This window comes from Phoca vitulina, unplaced genomic scaffold, assembly GCF_004348235.1.
Source record: "Phoca vitulina isolate PV1807 unplaced genomic scaffold, GSC_HSeal_1.0 scaffold28, whole genome shotgun sequence".
Classification (NCBI taxonomy): domain Eukaryota; kingdom Metazoa; phylum Chordata; class Mammalia; order Carnivora; family Phocidae; genus Phoca; species Phoca vitulina.
In genome coordinates, this window is record NW_022589731.1 from 15,540,982 (window position 1) to 15,556,190 (window position 15,209).

Genomic DNA, 15,209 nt, shown 5'->3' on the forward strand with positions numbered 1-15,209 from the left:
AAAGAAGAACCTTAAGGCAAAACTAAAAAGCTCATGAATAAATGTTTCCCTGAAACCAGTAACTTCACCTCATAAACAGACTGTCGTGCAGCCTTGAGTCGCATTACAAATAAATCTCTGTCTTCAAGCATTCGTGACATTCGATTCTTATGTTCAAGAGCCTTTTCGCGTTCTAGTTGCATGGTAGTAATCTGCAAATACATAATATGAAGTTAAGTTTCAAAGGATTCATTATCTGATTAATTTACTCTTAATTCCTGACAGATATTCTTGAAGAGTGACAAGCAGCTCCTCTGCCCTTTCCATCTTGCCATAAACATGGAAGACTTACTATCATCTATGCCCACATGTCCCTAGAAAGGCAATCAGGGACAGAAGATGGATAAAGGAGTCCTGAGGGGCATCTATAAGAAACTTTTTATTTAGGCCCAAAAGTACTACAAATTTTTATAAAAGAAAAACTATAATGTATACAGTAAAATAAAATACCTCAGAAGCAATAAGCACTATGGTTTAACGGTAAGATATTTTCTCCCTTAAAGAAAACTGGAGGTTAAAGTAGGTGCACTACTGATTTAAGGAGGCTTTTCCCTTTGCACTCCAAGGGGAAAAAGGAAGGCTTCAGGGCAAAGACTACAGCAGATCATCTCAAGTACTTTATTTGGTCTACATTCTTGGTTCCCTAATTTTACATATTACCACAAAAATTCTAACTTCTGAAAAAATGGGAGGAACTGGCAAACGAAGCCCAGAATGACAACACTCCAATGCAACCAAGAGGCTGCATTCCCCACACCAGTCCCCACAGATGTGCTATCTGTAGTTACTTTTTATTTTTAACCAGAGGGAGCCACTAGTTTTTAATCACAAATTTGGCCACTACACGCATTTGCAAACCTTGCTTTTGAATAAGTAGGTAAATATAATATATACTAACAAAACTACAGAAGGAACTGCCTAGTCACAAGGACCATGTATTGTGTGGCTCTATTTATATAAAAGGTCTAAAAAATAGGCAAATCTACAAAGACAAAGGAGACTGCTGATTGTAGGAGGCCACAGTGGTGGGGGAGGAAACGGGGAATGACTACCAATGGGTATGGAGCTTCTTTTGGGGTACATCTTAAAATTAAATGGCTGTGCAATTCTATAAATATACTAAAAACTATGAACTATACAGTTTAAATGGGAAAATTGTATGGCATGTGAATTATATCCCCATAAAGCTGGGTTTTTTTTTTTTATTGCACTTTTCAGCTGCCCTTTGTATTTTACAAGTTTCATTTTTTAATCTCTACTGTGAAAATTTCTATCTGCCCACCAATCTGTTGGTACACAGCCATTAAAGCACCATTCCTGGCAAATGAACACAAAATAATCAGTTTTGAAACCATGGCCCCGTTATTGGCAGAGGATGTAATTATAGTTTACAGTCTACAAATGTTACAGTTAAACGAAAACCTTACTCTTTCTTCTTCCTGTTGTTCCCACAGATCCATGTCTTTAATCCTCTGTTCTTCATAAGCACTCTTTATCAACGGGATTTCCTCCAAGCGTTTAGCTCTTTCAAAATAGTCAATCTGAATGACATGAAAACAAATGTAGTTTAAACAAAATTTCTGTTAACCTGGCATGTTAAAAGTTACCAACCAGTTCTTTCATCTACCTTCTTTTCTTGATTCTTCAGGCGTTCCTGAAGTTCCTTCTTTTCTTTCTCCAGTTGTTCAACCTGTTTAGCCATGATGAAATCCGGATCCAATTCTTCAAGATCCTGAGAAGTATTACAAATGCACAATCACTAATAAGAATATAAAAGAAATGTGTATGGAAATGTGATTTTTCTAAAATCAAAACCTAAATTACTTTCTACACAATGAGTAAATGCTCACAATTGGTAAACTTAAGGCAATGTAAAAATGCTTTACAATAGCCGTATTTTCACTTCCATGTAGAGAAAACAACATGACCTTAACATCTACTTCTCATTCCTCTAAACTGCATGTACCCAACTCCATTTTAACAACGGTTAAAAACTGCGGAGCCATTAAAAACAAATGTTTACTTCATAGATTACAGTTAATGAATCAGCTGTACCAAAGGGAGTGAAAATAACCAGACAACCCAAAGTAATCAATAAACGGTAAAAGACTATGCTTCTGAGATGCGGATTAAAGTTGTTAAGAAGGAATGTGCTACATACTTCAATATCAATATCTTTGAATGCTTTGGCACCCAGTTCTGTTTTCTTGATCTGCTCCAAACGCTCACGGACAGTTTTCTTTTTAATTTGTTCATGTTCCTGTAGGATGCGCTCCTTCTCCCTCTCCTTTGCTTCCTGTCGCAGCCTCTCTTCTTCAGCCTTCCGTACTTTCTGGAGCTCAGCTTCCCTCTGCTCCAATTCTTCTTTCTCACGCTGAATATTCAGACTCTCAAGGCGCTCTTTCCTTTCCTCAATTGTCTGACGGCGAGCCAGGATACGCTGATGCTCTTTTCGTGAATTTTTAAGGTATGCAGTAACAGCCAACTGATGCTGTTCTTCTTTCTCTTGCTTCAAAGACAAATGCATTTTAAAAAATTCTTTTGTGACACACCATATTAGGCATCAAATAATTACTAAATAATCTTGATGCATTACCCATGTGTCGGCATTTAGGAACAGGAGATGATGTTATTCGAGCTACTAGTTCCCAGCACCAAATACTATGACCTATACAGTCTTCTATTAATAGGAGTGACGTAGCTAAAGAACCTTTATTTCCTAGGTCAAGTTTTCTCCGCACCAAATCTACTTAAGTGTGCAAGCCAAGGGGAAATGCCAACAGAGCACACAAGAAAAGAACTTAAGCAGAAAGGAAAAACCCAAGCATAATACTCCCTAAAGGGGATTTGGGGGGGGGGGTCATATGTGTAGTAGGTATAATACCAAAACTAGCAAATACAACTAAATAGGAATTATATAATAAGCCCATTTTATCAGACTCGTCTCAAACCTTTTTGTGCAAGACACAGCATAAGGGCCCCTCAAAAATTCTGTAGGTCATTTTCCCCTAAAGATACACACCAATATATGAGCTGGCTTAATGACTTCAAGTGCCTTTGCAAGTACTGAGGACATGGCTGTCAGCTGATTTCTTATCTGTTCTGAAGGCATGCTTTGCAAATGAGGACCAATTGGAGCATCTTCTCGAGTAGCATAATTCAAATCAGATCCAAAACTAAGTGTCCGAGAAGTGTGGTCAATACGAACCTTTGAGAATTAAGTAACATCATCAATAATTACATCTATACATAAACATGAAATCATTCTAGGAATGTATGACTTTTGATAAAAAATTTCAACTGATAATGAGGAGAAAAAAACTAAGAATGTTAAATACAAAAACCAGAAGATTCAGTCAGTACAACTTTAAAATGGTGCCACTAAACCAAAAGCTGAGCAACAAAGGACATAATATGTATTTTTTAGTTCTTAAAGGCCTTCCACCTCAGTGTCCCTTCTGGCACATACCTGCAGGTCACAGTGCCTCGCTGCATCTACTATAGCCCGTTCCAGTTGGAAAGCATCAACAAAAGGAACCAGAGAAGTCAAACGAGAAAACTCAATGCTCTGATAAATTTGTGCCACCTGCATAAGAAACACAAGGTTAGTAACAACAGCTATCATTTATTCAGCATTTTTTTGTGCAGTCTTACACAAGCATGACAAGTAGAAATTATGTCCATTTCTCAGAGAAAAGAAACTGAAGCTCAGAGTGTCAACACTACATTGCTGAATCTGGAATTCCAATTCAAGGCTATCAACCCCAAATGCTATGCTTTGAACCATCACATTATACCATTCCTCAGAAGCATAAGCCTTTCAAATCCTAGTTCTATAAAACAGAAAGCCCTGAATGGCCACGTATTTGTAGATAAAGACCTGCTACTTACCTAACTGATCTGAACGCTTTCAATAAACTTATTTGTCTGAAGGAGACTGGCAGCATTACTATTTAGTTATACTGCTAATTAACCTTCAACTATTTGTTTAGCACATAAGAAATAACACTGCTCACATATACAAGAGAAGCAGGCCAATGAAATGTGCACAAATACTGCAAGTCAACATTATCAGAAAAGCCCCCTCCCAATGAAACAAATGGAAGACAAAACAAGAACACTGAAGTCATTATAAACTATAATCTTCAAACTTATAGAAGTCAGACTAAAATATGTTAAAAGACTAACAATAACTAGTGTAAGAGAAAAGACTTTCCCAGTCACTACTGGTAGGAGGGTTCATTAACTGAATCTTGAAGAGCTATTAAAGCTTTAAATGTGTAAGCCCTGTGACTAATTTCACTTCCTAGATGACAGAAAGCCACAGAAGTATGCAAAGATACATGTATGGAAAGGTTCACTGCTGCAACATTTTCTAATAGCAAAAAAAACCCTAGTAATACACTTCCATCAAAAGAGTCTGAATAAATGAATCACAGTACCCTTTAGACAATGTAACACCACAAAGGTATTAAAAGGAGTAAAATAGATTTGCATTATGTTAATGAGGAATAACGTACAAAGATGGTGTTCAATAAAGGAGAAAAAAGCAATTACAAATTACATAACTGTTTTTCAAATCAAATAAATAGTAAGACTAATCTGGTAAGGATAGAGTTTGGTGAAGTTCACTCCCTAGTGATTCCAAAATTTTTTCGTGTTGTGATAAAAACAATCAAGGGGAGAAATACCTGCTGCAGAAGACGGAGTATGGTGTTGTTCTGCAGCTGTGGGACATACTGCTGCAGCTCTGGTTCCTTTTCAGGTTGGTCCCGAACCCAATTCAGAACCTGCACAATCCAGTATGTTAAAAAAATAATTATACTTTCTAAGTAGCATTTAAACATTTGTGAAACTCTTCTAAATTTAAACATATAAAAACATCACACAGTGCAGGGAAATACACAAATACAAAGCTATACTGAGGCTTGTCTGAAGGTGACTGACAGCAATGGCTAAATTAGTCATGCTGCTAATTTACCTCCAAAGGTTTATTTAGCACATCAGAAATATCTTTTTTCTTGATGTAAAGAAAAAAAGATAATGAAATGTGCACTGAATTCAAACATACAGGACAATACTTCTCTCTCAATATAAATATGAAATAGCAAAAGGGCCAGCTATATGGTAGTATAACCAAAACAGTCTTACCTTTGTGACTCTCTCACAGAGTTTTAGTGGGTTAAATTCTACTTCCAGCCAATTGTAAAGGTCTTTCACTTCAGGGACAACATACTGTAGTACGTTGAATCTAACCTACAATAAACAGAAGGTTTAATTTGCTGAAGGAAATTTTCCAACTAGATTTCCAAGTGAACTGAGTATAAATAAGAAAAATAGGGGATTGGAAATCTGGAAAACGTCTGAAAAACTGGCCTCAGCTCTCTTTAAATTCATCAGAGGAATTCAAAGGAAAACTATGTTTGGGTCTCTAACCCCAAATTATGCATCTACCTACAGTGAAAAGTCCCCCAAGATTAATAAGGACATAAAAACTCTAACTCAACATGATCAATGATATTTACAAAGACAACTCATGTAGGGCGCCTGCGTGGCTCAGTTGATTAGGCGACTGCTTTCAGCCCAGGTCATAATCCGGGAGTCCCAGGATCGAGTCCCACATCGGGCTCCCAGCTCAGCAGGGAGTCTGCTTCTCCCTCTGACCCTCTCTCCTCTCATGCTCTCTCTCTCTCTCAAATAAATAAATAAAATCTTAAAAAGAAAAAAACAAAGACAACTCATGTATACAAGCTAATTTATTACCAGTAGTAAGTAAAATACCACAGCTTACAAGTAACTATCACACAAAAATCACCACAGCAACACTACAGTACATATAAGATTTTTTTTAAGATTGATTATTTATTTGAGAGAGAGAGAAAATATGAGCAGGGGGAGGGGCAGAGGGAGAAGCAGGCTTCCTGCTGAGCAGGGAGCCAGATGTGGGGCTGGATCCCAGGACCCTGAGATCATGACCTGAGCCAAAGGCAGATGCTTAACGACTGAGCCACCGAGGCGCCCCAATAAGGAGATGTTCTTGTACAGAAACGATCGAAGAAAAAACAGCTACATTCAACATGTAAATAAATCTCACAAATATAATGGTAAGAAAAAGAATTTAACATATTATTGCATATATATAGAACTTAAATCTCATACAAAGTACACAGGCAAACTAATATGCGGTGTTACAAATCAGGGCAGTGGCTACTGGGGGGGGTGGGGAGTGGTGACTAGAAACTACCTTATGAGGATTTACCCAATTATATTTATGATTTATATTCTTATATGGGACTAGAACTCAGCTAAGGGTGCCACTGCATAACGTTTCTTAAAAGGAGACAAAAAAGTGGCCTAATTTCATAAACCTCAAAACTGCCCATAACTAAATCTTACCTTACCTTAGCTATAAACATTCTAGAATACCTAATGCATGTGGACCTTTATCCTTCACATGTTGGGACTGCTAACCCAACAAGAGACTAACTGAAGGGACACAGCAAGACTTGCAAGCACAGGAGTGTGTTCCCATATAGACCTATTTAGTCACAAGACTGAGGCAAACAACCGCAGATCCTATCCCCACACACGAACACTCTATCTCCAATACAAAATGGGTGCATGACTGATGTTCCACATTTCTTGACTACTTCCCCTTATAAATGCCCTTATATCTGTATTGAAATTAGCTGTGGTTTAAGCATTCAAATAAAATTCTCCCAGCTCTAATTTTATTCCTATCAAGAAATTATTCTAGATTCTCCATTTAACATCCCTTCTCCAAAGAGGAAATATGCTAAGATAGGCTCAGTCAGCTAATCTATTGACCTGACTTCAACCGGTACCCTTCTTATAAATTTCTACACGTTATCTATGGGTACAATGAGGACTCAAACTAGTCCATCAGAACCACCTGGCATGAATTATAAAATCTGACCATAAAGTTTTTTATTCTGAGCTGTAAGAATGCTCCAACTTATACCAACCATATCATTAATAAGGCCAATTCGTGTTGGTGGGGCTTGAAGACCTAGCAGTGTTGCAAGGCGACGTTGTTTTTCGACTATAATGCCGTCCATATCCAGAAGACGAGCAATATCAGTACGCTCAGGAGTAATAGGGATAGAAAGAGTGGCCAAAAGGACTCTGGTAGACATTCTGGAGAACAAAATTACAAATCTGTTAAGTTCATAAATGTCACCTGATTTTAAAAAAACCCACTTCTTTAATTGTCTGGTAAGATACGCCAGTGACAGAATATGTGCGCCATATTGGCGGACTGTATTCATATATGTTATTCATCAAAACATGAGATGAAGAGAAATGAACTGTGCTAAAATGAATACTTGGGAGAAGCTGAACTTCACCCACCCACTTACTGTCAATATTTGCCAGCTATAGAAAAAGGCTGTGGGTTTAAAACGTAGAATAGGTACATTTGTATACCCGATGCTTCCTTAGAAAAACAATTAAGGCAGCTTTAAAAATTAAGGAAAAAAATGACATGAATAAAGGGGAAAAACTTACAAGGATCATAAGTGAACATGACTGGCGGGTTGGGGGAGCGAAGGATTCGTGGTGGGGCTAAATCTTAGCTTCCTTAGAACACAAGAGCAAAGTCAGGTTGAATTCAGAGCGCTATAGGACATTAAGGATAGTGGGCTCTGGAGCACAAGGGTCAAGAGTTAGAATCTCAGCTTCACCATTTCCAGGACTGGAACCTAAGGCAAGATACTTAATTTTCTGAGTCAGGAGGCTGTTGTAAAGATTAAGCAAATTATGTACATAGAGTTAAATAGCCTCATGTTTATTATTATAATACTGTTATTACAGCATTTTCTAAAGGGATAGTACAGAAGTACCTTAAAGGAACCCAAGTTTGTTTTTTTAATCTCAGACATGGATTACATAAAGGACAGTGAATGACATAATGAACATGGATGGTCCTTAAGAGTTTCAAAGAAAATATACTAGGAAAATTCATTTAGTTGGTTCCTATAATTGCTGTAAAGCTAAAAGAAAAACAATTTGGTGTACATAATTCTACTAGAGGCCAAAATAACATGGTCTGCCAGTAAGAGAAAAAAGTGTGGTCTGTGAGCTCCCTGAGTCCAACTGAAACATACTAAAAAAAATGAACATGATTGAAAGAAAATACACTGCATGTATTGTTAAAAAAAAATAATAAAGTGGTTTTTAGACTGCTAGGTTATAGACCCCTTCTCTATATTCAAACACACACTCAGTTATATTTTATAATCAGGGGAAAAAGTGACTTGATGGCAGCAGTTATTTCTTTAATTCTCTTGTCTGTCTTAAGACTAGATTTTAAATACCATATATGGATAGAAACCTCATACCATAACACTGTCGTTCCTAATATTCGATTTTCTCAATCAGGTTTTTGGCAGAGTTGGTTATCAGACAAAAGGCAGTTACTTGAAGACCAAGAATACTACCCGAGAACAACCATGTCTGGAGACACTTCTGACAGTGAGAAGTGGAAGAATTACTGCCGGCATCCAGTGGGTGTACTAGGGATGCTGTAAAACATCCTAAGTGCAGTCCCCCACAACAGTAAATTACCCAGCCCCAAATGTCAATGGTGCAGAGGTTCAGAAACCCTAACCTGGAACCATGCCATTTAGTAGAAGGTATTTATTTCATAATTTCAGTATTACTTGACTGTAACATTCTTACCTTTGCATCTCTTCTTGTGTAAGATTCTTTCTCATTTCTCTGGATAAATGGTATAGACGATGGAGTGTAGATGCATGAAAAAGAGCATTTCCAGATTTCCAAAACACAGTTGAGACTTTATTATAGTAATTTGCCATCAACTGAGGTTTAGGTGGTTTTTTAGACAAGGTGAATAGTCCATGAATATCTTCCACAGCTTTGAATGCTTCCTAAAATTAGTAGTATAAATTAGTCACTGCATTCTAAACAAACAAAAAAATCTAATCCAAATCTCTTTATGACACCTAAAACATTTTGTTACCGAATTAAAAAAAAAAAAGGAAGTAAAATTCCTTTATGTGTGGTTCCTTTTATTCATCTATAGTATCTATTTCAGAAAACTGCCTTGATCACAAAAATACTAAATCCTTAAACTTCTTCAAATTAAGATAGAACACTTCAAAAAAAAAAAATGCATTGCCCTTTCAGCCACAACATGCGACTCCACTCAGTCCAGTTCAAGATGCTCATGAGCTTCAGGGCTGGTGCTCAAAAGCAGCTTTTAAAGTAGGTAAGATGTATTTGAACATGTGCCAACTAATATAAACAGAATAGAGGCTTTTCCTTTCTTTGTCCCTTTCACAGTAGTAGCAAGGGTGAATTTTAAGAAGGTACCAAATATCTGTAAAAATATCTATCGGCCCCATAGAGAATTTTGTAAAATTCAATTTTATTATTTAGTCTTTCTACCAACCAGCCCCTGCCTGAAGCCTGACATAACTAGATTAGCTACAACTATCTTGACAACTTTGTCAACTGTGCTTTAATTTGCAAAGGTTATTTTTAAATCCCATTCTTTTGACTGTCCTAAAGATGTTTCAAAGTAAACTTCTAAAAATTTGGTTTTGTATGCTTACAAATTTTTCCACAACAGATCATTTTAATGATTAAATGTGATCCTTTTGACAGAAAACAGATCAATGGATTCTTAAGGATCAGGGTGGGTTTAATTGCAAAGTGGCAGAAGGGAGTTTTGAAGAAATGTTTTACATCCTGATTATGATGGTGACTGCATTTTTCAAATTTCAGGATAAGTTTTGCTAAATGTAAATTACACTTTAATAAACGTGACTTAAAAAAAGTTTTTTAAGTGCATCATTATCACACTACATGGAAGAATGTGTAAGAAAAAATCTGGAAGGACATAAAACATAATATAGAGGTTATTTCTGAGTAATAAGATAACGTGTGAATAGTTTCTTCTATTTATCCACTTGTTCTATAATGAGCATGTTTGTCTTCTATAGGACCTCTTTTTCCTCATTATTTCATCAGGTAGTGTTTTAAGAGTGTCCCTACAGAAAGGAAAATATTTTGAAGAGCAGGAAATCACAGTTTCAATTGGCTAAAAAACTTCCAATCTTCTTCCTCTTTAATTTCAAGTAGATTTTTCTTTTGGTCAAAAATTTGAAAGTTTCAAGTCAGGACTACAAAATCACGTGAAAATATCTTTGTAGAACTCTTTTTTTTTCTAACATTTTATTTACTTATTTAAGGGAGAGAGAGAGAGAGGGAGAGCAGCAGACTTCCCACTGAGCAGGGAGCCCGATGTGGGACTCGATCCCAGCACCCTGGGATCATGACCTGAGCCGAAGGCAGACGCTTAATGCAGACGCTTAACCAACTGAGCCCCCTTCGTGGAATTCTTAACAAAAAAAGCCTAAGTGGTTGGCAAGTCTCCCAACACCACCGAGATTTCCAATGCAGGCTCCTCCCCACACGTTTACTAAGCCAAAGCAACACTAAGAAATCTAGGAGACAATCTAGTGCAGCGTTTCTCCCACATCACAGTAAAGTGACAAGCTGTTTTTTTAAATTTCCAACCTATTGCCACCAGTATTTTTATGAAATACAGCAAAATTATTATGAAAATAAATGGAAAGACAAGCTCAGTTTTCCTAAACAGAGTAAGCACACATAAAATTACCATAAAATTGCTACCAAAAACAAACCAAAACAACCAAGAACAAAACAACCCCACCCTTAATAAATGCATATTCTCTTTAATTATTTCATCCTGGATCAGTAGACAGTTCACAGACAGGCACTGAACCACAGTTTGAGCAACAATGAGGATGAATTGTTTTATATAGAAAGCCACCGGGTCCAAAAGAGATTAGCTGATTTGGCCCAGATTTCACAGCAGGCAACTAGAACCAAAATATCCTGAGACTGCCTGTCCAGAACTCTTGGTTCTCCATTAGACAATCTTAAATTCCTCAATTAGCTATTGAAATTAACCAATAAATAACAAGATGAAGATACTGATTAAAGAAAAAAAAAGTAGGCAACCTTGTCGGGACCCCTCTCACTCCTGAGAGCTTTTTCTGTATCCTTTTTTTTTTTTTTTTAAATGTTTTATTTATTTATTCATGAAAGTCAGAGAGAGAGAGAGAGAGGCAGAGGGAGAAGCAGGCTCCCCGCCTAGCAGGGAGCCCGATGTGGGACTCGATCCCAGAACCCTGGGATCACGACCTGAGCCGAAGGCAGACGCTTAACCATCTGAGCCACCCAGGCGCCGCTGTATCCTTGCTTAATAAACTTCTATCACTTTACTCACCAAAAAATAAATAAATAAAAAAGTATATGGGTTATTACGACTACAAAAGACAGCAAATAGTTCACAACATACCTGCCATAATTCCATGCTGATAGCACTGTCCAACTGAACAAGTCTGGTTTCCAAATGCATGGACTGGCTCTCTGGATTATTAAGATTGATTGCTGTACTCTGGTTATGGTGACGTTGAATTTGTGACAAGTGCATTCTCAAATTGTCACACAGCTTACGGAATTCAGCCTTACGAGTGTACTGGAGGCAGAATTTGAAAGCTATAGGCGTAATTAATTATAAGATATATTAGGTACTTTCCACCATCACTAAGTATTTGAATTACTCTTATTTCAAATATTAAAATCAGTTATTTTAACAAGATTTACCAAACTTATAATCAGTCTTTAGAAATGGTAAGTCCTTGGTCACTTCATCATATGTCCTGACCATCTTTTGGACATAGTCCTGGCCCAGAACTAGAATTTTGGTGCTGGGGTTCTAGGAGAGTTTACAAACGGGAAACTATTCAAATTAAGGTGTAGGAGGGACTCCCCTTTCAAACACCTACCACTTCAAATCCTAAAAGAACAAAAAATTCTAGCCTGAAATATAAAGAGCCTTGCTATCTAACTGTGGGCTTATGGTAACCTGATTTCAACTGTGTACATAGATGTATGCTTTAACTACTTGCTCTGTCATTAAAATAATTTTCTACTGTCATATATGCAATATAACAATTGTTTCAGAATTCCTTTGCTCTTAAAAAAGAGATTTCTATTTCAACAGGCCCAAAACAAAGGGATGCAGCTTAACTTCAAGTTAACATTTATTATCAGTAGTTATCAAAACCCCCAAGTGTACTTGTGTTCAATGAAAATTCACATATGCTAGCCATGTAGGCAAAACTGAACACAGGTTCTAACGCTCCTAGTAAAATATTCTTACAGTCACTCACAACTTGAATAAACAAATGCCAATCGTCCTGCATATTGAAAAGAATGGCAATACAAAGTTGTACTAAGGCCAAAGTAAGAGAAAGCCAAAAGCCACTCTCAAGTCACATATATTCCATTCATATATAGTTAAAAAGCTGCATTAACAGCAAGTGACAGTAAGGAAAAGATACAAGATTAACAAAATGAACTTCATTTGGTTCAGGATTCAAAGTACAGTTAATCCTTAAACAAGGGTTTGAACTACATAGGTACACTAACGTATAGATTGTTTCAATACAGTACTGTAAATTTTCTCTTCCTTATGATTTTAACACTTTCTTTTCTCTAGCTTACCTGTTCTAAGAATACAGTAATATAACACATATAACACACAAAATATGTGTTAATCAACTGTTTATGTTACCAGTAAGGCTTCTGGTTAACAAGAGGCTATTAGTAGTTAAGGTTTTGGGTAGTCAACTCATAGGTGCATTTTCAACTGTGCAGGAGTGGAAGCAAAGGGGTGTGTCCGTCAGCACCTCTAACAACTGCCCCCCCAAGTTGTTCAAGCATCAATTGTATATACAGTGTAACAACCAGATACTTTTTATGATGATCCTGAGTCATCAAAATGACTTAGTTCTATATTCAGTGATACTGTTTAAGAAAATAAAACTATGTATTTTTCAAGGAATCCTAGAAGTCCAAAGCTTAAAAAGACCTCATAAACCCATGGCATGGTTGAGAATATGTAGTAGTGAAGTCAAAAGAAGAACTCAAGTTTATCAGAAAGCAAAAAGTTCCATTTGTTTTTAGTCACCTGGAAAATCCCAAAATGACTTTGTCTTTCAGATATTCGTGAAGTGGATTTCATATAGAATTACCCTAACAAGTAAAACAAATTTCTTATAGTTACTTATTTAATATTTAAATGAATGCCAATCATCTTTCAATAAGGCTAAAAACTATAAAATAAGTACTGTGGAGAAAAACAGGTTAAACTTGTCCATCTTTTGCAAAATCTTTCCCTAAAAGTCAACTTTTCAAATCCAGTTTTCATCTTACCTTGTTGGGCAATATCATGGTAGAGACGCTCTACTCTGGAATTGTTTCGAAGAAGGTCCAAACACTGTCTATATGATTCCCAAAGGAATTTAACCCATGGAGTTAAAAGTAGTCTGTCAGTACGATCCTGAGTGTCTTCACCACTTACAGCACTTAGGAGAACACTTAAAAAAAAAAAAAAAAACATTTAAAAAGTTGAAAGCAATTTTAGACATGATTTCCTACTTTGCCATATGATTAAAAAACCAAAACCAACAATGGTCAGTATAAAAAAGTGTGAATTCTTCCTACAACTTTGGATGCACTGTAAAGCTGTCACGCGTTCAAATATTTGAATCCCCAATGCATATTACAACCATTTAAATCAGTATCTGCCTCCTATCTGAAGATTTCCCACTCTTACCAATTTTGAATAGTATGGTTTTGTTACTATACATTTAAAATTCCGAAGATAAGCATTCTTTCCAATGAACATCTACACCTCAAACGAGGATGATGGAGACACATGTAAAGAAAAACTGAGGAAAATATATCAGCAATTTAACCTACATACCTCTCAGGAGTTTGAATATTATCCAGATCTTCTATGTCTAGGACCATCTGCTGAGATTCTTCTTTAGCAGCTTCAGTTTTTTCCTCTGCCAATTTCAAATATGCCCTAACAACATCCTCTAGAGATTTGATGTTCACCTAACCAAAAAGAGAGAGCGCCTTAAAACACTTTTTCAACAAACCATAAAATATTTTAAGAGCAAATTTTAGGATATAAAGCATATTATAACTCTGGAAAGTAAACTCATCTGACAGTTACTAAAAGCACTTTTTAAAAATATAAAACCTAGCTCTTTTCATACCTGTTGACAAATGTTCTTATACTGGTATAATCCCTCTTTAGCCAAATGGCTCTTGCGAAGATCCACGCAAAGTTCCAAGTATTTCAACATAATTGGCTCGTGTATCTTTTGCCATGTTCTGTGTTTCTTACTTTTCATAACATCATAAAGAACATCCAAAGCAGGCTGCTTTTTTCCAACCTCAAGAAATTCTGGAAAAATAATTCAGAAAAATTAAAATCCGTTATGTATACTATACAGAAATCTCAATCTTGCTTAAATTGGTTATTTTAATTTCTGAACTCAGTACCATCTCTTTTTAGATCACATTTATTTTCGACATCTAAAGCCATACCAAAACTATCAAGAGTTAAAACAATGAAAAACTGGTACTATCTCAAAATATGGTCTACAGATAAAACTGGATTTCACTCAATTACACTGTACCAAATGTGTCCTTCTAAGTTCCAGAAATTGAGATCATGAGGGAAAAAAAAAATCTCTCCCCAGCAAACACAGTAAAGTTAAGTATAACTTCAGTCACAGTGATCTGGCTGAGCAAATTTTTACTAGCTCATGCTAAGACTCCAGGCAGAAAAATCATTAGATTGGCAATTAGAGAGTCAATTAGATTGACTCTGTTCCCTTTAAGATCAACTGACTATTTATGTGGGTCTGCTTTTAGGTTCTCTATTCTGATCACCCTCTATTGCAATATATCTAGTTTTCTGCTAATACCTCACTGTCTTGATTACTATAGACTTAGTCTTCAAACCAAGTAGTGTGCTTCAACTTTGTTCTTCAGTATTATTTGGCTTACTAAGTCTTTTACCTTTCCATATAAACTCAGAATTAGTTTAATATCTACAAATTAGCTCACTGGAATTTTCATTCAAATTTTACTGAATCTATAGATCAAATTTGGAAGAACTGACAATTTAACAATATTTAGTCTTCCAATCTATGGAATATCTCTCCACTTATTTTTCCAGTCTAAACATGAAAAAAAAATATTAAGACAAACCCCAAATGAGGGACATTCCA

General features: G+C 36.3%; 1 protein-coding gene and 2 non-coding genes across 3 annotated transcripts in view; all 3 read right to left on the bottom strand.

The window, feature by feature from the left end:
* Positions 1-15,209, bottom strand: part of EIF3A (eukaryotic translation initiation factor 3 subunit A) — a 37,580-nt gene that overhangs the window by 15,117 nt on the left and 7,254 nt on the right. Inside the window, exons 2-15 of the mRNA XM_032423204.1 lie at positions 14,187-14,377; positions 13,886-14,022; positions 13,333-13,496; positions 11,411-11,610; positions 8,740-8,948; positions 7,026-7,197; positions 5,191-5,295; positions 4,731-4,829; positions 3,509-3,625; positions 3,062-3,247; positions 2,201-2,548; positions 1,667-1,771; positions 1,467-1,580; positions 69-191 (exon numbers count right to left, since the gene is read on the bottom strand). Coding sequence (XP_032279095.1) covers positions 69-191; positions 1,467-1,580; positions 1,667-1,771; positions 2,201-2,548; positions 3,062-3,247; positions 3,509-3,625; positions 4,731-4,829; positions 5,191-5,295; positions 7,026-7,197; positions 8,740-8,948; positions 11,411-11,610; positions 13,333-13,496; positions 13,886-14,022; positions 14,187-14,377 — 2,270 coding nt within the window. The remainder of the gene's footprint in view (positions 1-68; positions 192-1,466; positions 1,581-1,666; positions 1,772-2,200; positions 2,549-3,061; positions 3,248-3,508; positions 3,626-4,730; positions 4,830-5,190; positions 5,296-7,025; positions 7,198-8,739; positions 8,949-11,410; positions 11,611-13,332; positions 13,497-13,885; positions 14,023-14,186; positions 14,378-15,209) is intronic.
* On the bottom strand, positions 3,961-4,089 carry LOC116644168. Its single transcript, XR_004301714.1, has one exon. It is a non-coding gene; the product is annotated as a small nucleolar RNA SNORA19 (small nucleolar RNA).
* Positions 4,966-5,095, bottom strand: LOC116644169. Its single transcript, XR_004301715.1, has one exon. It is a non-coding gene; the product is annotated as a small nucleolar RNA SNORA19 (small nucleolar RNA).